This window comes from Dicentrarchus labrax, unplaced genomic scaffold (genome assembly GCF_905237075.1).
Source record: "Dicentrarchus labrax unplaced genomic scaffold, dlabrax2021, whole genome shotgun sequence".
Classification (NCBI taxonomy): Eukaryota; Metazoa; Chordata; class Actinopteri; family Moronidae; genus Dicentrarchus; species Dicentrarchus labrax.
The window spans coordinates 19,085,998-19,092,210 of record NW_026136711.1 but is presented as its reverse complement, the minus strand read 5'-3'; the positions used below and the strand labels follow the sequence as shown (position 1 = coordinate 19,092,210).

The 6,213-nt window shown below is 45.6% G+C and overlaps 1 protein-coding gene across 1 annotated transcript; it reads left to right on the top strand.

The window, feature by feature from the left end:
• Positions 1-272: 272 nt before the first annotated feature.
• Positions 273-5,934, top strand: ip6k2b (inositol hexakisphosphate kinase 2b). The gene is made up of 5 exons (XM_051414668.1): positions 273-880; positions 3,228-3,459; positions 3,572-3,747; positions 3,891-4,066; positions 4,162-5,934. The coding sequence occupies exons 1-5, from the start codon at positions 667-669 to the stop codon at positions 4,786-4,788; spliced, it is 1,425 nt and encodes a 474-aa protein (XP_051270628.1). The 5' UTR covers positions 273-666; the 3' UTR covers positions 4,789-5,934.
• The last annotated feature ends 279 nt before the right edge of the window (positions 5,935-6,213 follow it).

Genomic DNA, 6,213 nt, shown 5'->3' with positions numbered 1-6,213 from the left:
TGCAACCGACAGGATGTCTCTAGAATAATAACAACGATGAAACTACATTTGAAGCAAGTACATTTTACAAAATGCCGTCAGTGTTGTGTTTTTGTGTCTAGTATTTTTCCTGTTCTACCCTCCCCCCTGTTTTCTCTCCTTCCTCTTTGTTTGCTTGATCTGCTTGATCCTCTCCTAGGTGCCTTGTCTCCTCCCAGCGACAGCTGCGGCCCTGTGATTGGCTGGCTGTGGGGAGAGGCGGGACCTATTGGCCGCTTCTGCTGTTTTTCTCGCTGGAGGATCAGCTTCGTCGTCAGTTTCGGTAACAGCCACACGACAAGGACAACGTTAATGTACGTTGCTTTACGTTTTTTAAGCAGCTCTAAAGCGGCATAAGTCGCTTTATATAACACATAGAAATACGGAGATTATCAAGCCTAACGGAGGAGTTTTATCATTTGTCCTCCGACAAGGAAAAGAAAGGAAATAAGGGATCTTGTCGCTGCCTCTGCCCTTCCTGCCAGGCTCTTTTGTTTTTCACTGCTGCGCTCGAGTAGGCGACCAGTAGCGCCCCCTCGCGAGCCACCAGAAAAGAGCTCGAGGATAGGGAGCCAAACGAGCGGCCGAGCCTCTTGCCACCCGACCGACGTGGGTCCCCCCAGCTCATTTGTCCGATGCGGAGTGAGGATGAGTCCCGCTCTGGAAGCCCTCATGCAGGCGGACGGGACTCCTTATCCCGGAAAAGGGGTAATGCTTGAACCCTTCGTGCACCAGGTGGGAGGCCACTCCTGTGTGCTACGATTTGGGGAACAAACTATCTGCAAGCCCCTCATCCCCCGGGAGCACCAGTTCTACAAGAGCCTCCCTCCAGAGATGAGGAAGTTCACCCCTCAGTATAAAGGTAAGACCCCCTCATCCCAAATCTGGAGGAAGTGGTGGGCTGTCTGTCAAAACTGCGCATGTGTGATGATGTTTTGGTACCTAGCTTTTTAACCCTCTTTCCGTTTCCTTATGTCTGTGCTCACGGCTTGTGATATAATGCATTATTTTTTTGTTGATTTTCATGTTGCTAAAAATGCATTCGTTCATATCATAAGGATATTATTTTGCTTTGGGTGATGGATTGGTGCAAGGACATGGTGTGCACAACAACATACTACCAAATGTTTACTCATATCTATAGATAGATACATTTCAGTGGCCTCCTAATGTGCCTTCTGTACAGTGTGTCACTTGAATTGGCAGGTCCGTTACCCAGTAGCATCCAAGCTGATGGCCTGACTACCTGCCAGGAGGATGAGTAGCCAGAGGACTTTTATGTGCCGTGTCTGTCTTTCAAGACAGCTACGGTTTCAGGGTGAGATAGAGTTCCACCGGGATCAAAAATAAATTGAACAGATCACCAGGGGAGTAATTCACAAGCCGGTGGAGGAAATTTCCGGGTCTAGTTTCAGGTGCATCACAGAAACATGGACACGACTACACGCTTTAAGCTGGTATATCACGTTTCCTGGTTTGCATCCAGGTCTACTATCTCACCCACAGACGTAGATCAACCTAGCACATACTGATACAGACGTCTTTAGGCAGCCATGTGACGGAGGTAAGACGCACGCGTGGTATCTGACTCCGCAGTGATGCAGCGTGGGACTCTAAAATGACCCAGATGAGGAGTGGGATTTGGAGATAAGATAGTAGAGGTCTTCTGGGGCCTCAACTGTGACGCTCTTCTGTCTCTTACATTATGCACAATAGGAAGATGAAGAGTTGTTTTGTTCATGTGTTCATTTGCTTTTCAAAGTTCAAACTCATACACTGAATGTATGATTTATCAGGAAGGCTATCACAAAAGTGTAGATGTAGGTTAAGGAATATTAATCCAAGATAAGAACATGAAAGCCGCACTGGTCAACCAGAACTTCTGAACCTAATAAAACAATAGTCATTGATAATGATCCGCAACTTCATCAAACCCCAGACTAATATATTACGGTCAATTGATGTTTATTGGGTTGTAAATGATGCTATGGCTATGAATTGATGCACTGTTTCGCTAATTTATGAGTCCTTCTCGTGAATTAAGTCCGAGTGATTCACAAGTTCCCACACTCACTAAGGTGGTGTGATGACAGCGCAGTCCAAAGGACAGGCTTTAGCGGCAGGGCCTTCCTGCACGACGGTGATGTCAATGCACATGACATCAGCTAGGCCTCCGGCTGCGGAAGAAATGAGGATGCTGGGTCCTCAGGCCCGTCATTTAACATTCAAAAACACTACAATGCATTTGGCTCAAGCAGTGGCTCTGTTTGGTCAGGTTGTTCTCAAGAGTGAATTGCTGTTTTATTCAATGTTGTTCAGGGGATTTTTTGGAATATACCACCACTTGTGTTGTTGGTTGCAAAATGTCTCGCCTGCCGACTCGGATGCTGTGTCCATATCTCTGTGACTTTCTCTCTCGATCAGTTTCGACCACATCTGTCCTTCCTGTCTGTGGTTTATCTGTATCAGCCGCTGCAGCTGTAATGTTTATTCTCAGTCCCGACACCTCCCCCACTCTGCACAGAACATGCGACACACAGGCCCATCTAGGGACTCTTAGTAGGGGCTGGAGGGGGGTCTACTGAGGTGCCTGTTTGTGAGTCATGTCATGTCATAAATTAGCATTGGCATTAAAGTACACTGTGTTTCTTTTTTTTAATACTTCTAAACAAACTGCATACATTTCTTTTTTAAATATTGGTTTTGTTACTGTTATACTGTTTTTAAGGCCACTGAATTTTGATGAGCTGTTTTTTGATGTATGTTTTTGTATGTGAAAAGGGAACTGTACTTTCATCTTTTCATGTCATTGCAGACTGCTTGAAACTCTGTATTATGAGTTATTGTGTGTGTGTTTCATGAGGATGTTTAGTAGTTCCTTAATAAATGTCCTGCTCAGTTTGACAAAGTTTGGCCTTGTGTGGTATTTTGTGTCTCTTGTTTGCTCACTAATGAGTCTCTTAAACTCTGACATATGATGCTCTTATAAAATGCTCTGCTTGATGATGCATCTTTCATCTTCCATCTTTGTCTCACATTAAAGCAACATGTTGATGTGTGTGTTTGTGCAAATTAGTCAATATGTTTGTGAAAATCTGTTACAGTTTTATAAGGCATATTCGAGGTTATTGGATAAAAGATTACCTAGTATCATTATTCAGTTCGGTGCTTATAACTACTCTCTGGTGCTCCTTCTCACCCTCTCTCAGGTGTTGTATCAGTCAGTTTTGAGGAGGATGAGGAAGGGAACCTGTGCCTCATCGCCTACCCCCTCCACAGCGAATCAGGGGACCTGGAAAACAAAGATCCCTCAGCAGACTGCGAGCCCAAGAGCAAGATGCTGAAGTGGAGCAACAAGAAGCAGTCCCCTTTGCTCTTGGAAAATGACAACTACAGCAAAGAGAGAGCACGACACAGCCGAAAAGAAGACAAGATCATGAGGTGAGGGTGCTTGCCATGGCTGCTAGATGCTTTCATAACCAACAAGACACTCAATTAATAAGTTCTGTAACACCAAAGCTGACATTTTTCTGTGTTTTTTTTGCCTTCGCAGTTATAATCGTGATGAGATTCAGCAGCAGCAGCAGCAGCAGCAGGCAGAGGTTCTGTATTTCAGCCTGGAGAAGGGCAACGTGGTGCCACAGATCAAACACAACCCCTGGAGTCTCAAATGTCACCAGCAACACCTACAGAGGATGAAGGAGAATGCGAAACACCGTAACCAATACAGTATCCTTTCATGAATGAACTGCACGTCCTGGGTGTCTGAGTGAAGTAGAGGGAAGGGCCTTAATTGTTAATATAAGCATGTGTACACTGTGTTAGTCTATAGTTTCTTTTGTTGCTGTGTGATCCTTGACCCCCTTTCACAGAATTTATTCTTTTGGAGAATCTGACATGGCGCTACACAGTACCATGTGTCTTAGACTTGAAGATGGGAACTCGCCAACATGGGGATGATGCATCAGAAGAGAAGAAAGCCAATCAGATTCGCAAGTGTCAACAGAGCACATCTGCCTCTATCGGAGTGCGACTTTGTGGCATGCAGGTACGGTAGAGAGGCAACACAACTCCTCTGTATTGATATCTTCTGTGTTGGTCTCATGTGGAACTGTAGTGCTCATGTTTCTGTGTGACCTGCAGGTTTACCAGTCGGACTCAGGCCAGCTGATGTTCATGAATAAGTACCACGGGCGTAAACTGACACTAGCAGGCTTCAAAGAGGCCCTCTACCAGTTCTTCCATGATGGGCATCGCCTGCGTCGAGAGCTTCTCTCCCCGGTGCTGCGCAGACTCCGAGAAATGCAAGCTGCATTGGAGGCCTGCGAGTCTTACCGCTTCTACTCCAGCTCCCTGCTCATCATCTACGACGGAGACCCTCCTAGGACTCCAAGTAGGCCAAGACACCGTGGTGGGGAAGAAGGTGATGAGGATGAGCCATCCGATGAAGAAGAAGAAGAGGAGGAGGAAGACGACGAGGAGGAGGAAGAAGAGGAAGGGGCCTTTGGTTTTCCTCGTTCTTCCTCAGCAGGTGGCAGCGCTAGTGTGGCGGGAGGGAGCAGCAACAGTGGCAGCAGTCGCTCCTCCCACGGCACAGGAGAGGCCAGCAGCCCCGCGGTGGATGTCCGCATGATTGACTTTGCTCACACAACATGTCGGCACTATGGAGAGGACAGTGTGGTGCACGAAGGCCAGGACAGTGGTTTCATCTTCGGCCTCCAGAACCTCATCACCATCATCTCCCAGCTGGAGGATCACAGTACTGACTGAGGCTGCACTGGAACCAACGTGGTCTAAATTTTAAGCACGGGAGAGAGCTCACTGAGCTAAAACCCTGCTACTCTAAGGTGCATCTTCCTCATCTCTACACGGGGGTCTGACCCTCCTCTGCTTGGAGGGAACCTAAGACACCTCGGGGTCAGGGGAGAGTCTGTGTGGTCGTTACTGCGCTCTCCCTTAGCTGCCAGAGGACAGGGCTGCCTGTGCCCTTACTTGCACTTTTCTCTTTCTGAGACTGCTCCTTTTCTTTGTTATACGTGGTAGGAGACATTTTGTTTGAGACGGCAGTCTCTCAACAAACACAGGGACTCCTGTAGCGTCCTAGGACCCTCCTCCCCCTCTCCTCCTCTGGTACAGATGAGTTTCTTTAATTGTTAAGTTCTCTCTGAGAGAGAAAGAGTGAGGCAGAGATTGATTGAAGCTCAAGTGTAGTTGTAGGAGCCTGATGTGGTGCTTTACCTGTGATATGACATACGTTTTTTGTTTTTTGGATGAAGTTTGGACTGCCGATCCCCAACAGCACAGCACATTATTTGTGGGGAAGTTGACTGTACAAGCTGACCTTGGCTGGCTGGGTCAACAGCCTTGTAGCAATTGACAACTTAAGCTTCTGAAAAGGACATTTTGTCTTTATATTGGTGTCTCTTTAGACCTCTTGTAACAAACATGGTTTGTGTCCACAGGGCACTCGGATTTATACTTTTCGGTGGAAGAACAAGATAATTTAGGTCTAGAAGAAGGGATTTGCCTTTTTTTTCCAACAGTTTTTCTCCCCTGTACCTTTTTGCCTATAAAAAGACTGTTGCTAAGGGGATAATATCCTTGTATTGTCACCGTCTTTGTTTTTTGTCTGATTTTCTCCTCTTCATTCCTGAAATTTTGACTAAACAAAGAATATATTGATTAAGAACACTAGCTACAAAGACTATATAGAGACTATTTATTTGAAAGGATTGTTTAAAAAGTAAAAAAAAAAAAAAAAAAAAGGAAAAAGCTACATTCCATATTACCACTTTCAATGTTCTGTTCTGATACCAACTTTGATTTATTTTATTATTGCAAGAGTCGATACCTCTCTTGTATACCTGTGTGTTAAGTGTCTTGGAAAATAAAGGCATTCATTTGTGGTAAACGTTACTGCCCATCTTGTGTTCATTTACACTGTACATTGTTTGTGACTAATATGCATTCACTGGACGGGAGCTGGTGAAGTGGAGAAAATAAAACACAAGCAGGATGCTGACTCGAGATCTGTAAGTGTTGCTGTGACAAAAGGAGATGGTGCTTGAGTCATGAGTCCTTTGTGTTGAATACCATAGAAAATAGAGTGATCCACCTCTCCCTTTCAGTACACACTATAAGGAAATGCAGGGCCTTTTCAGTCAGCAAAGAGGGTGACTCAACAGGTCCAGTGTG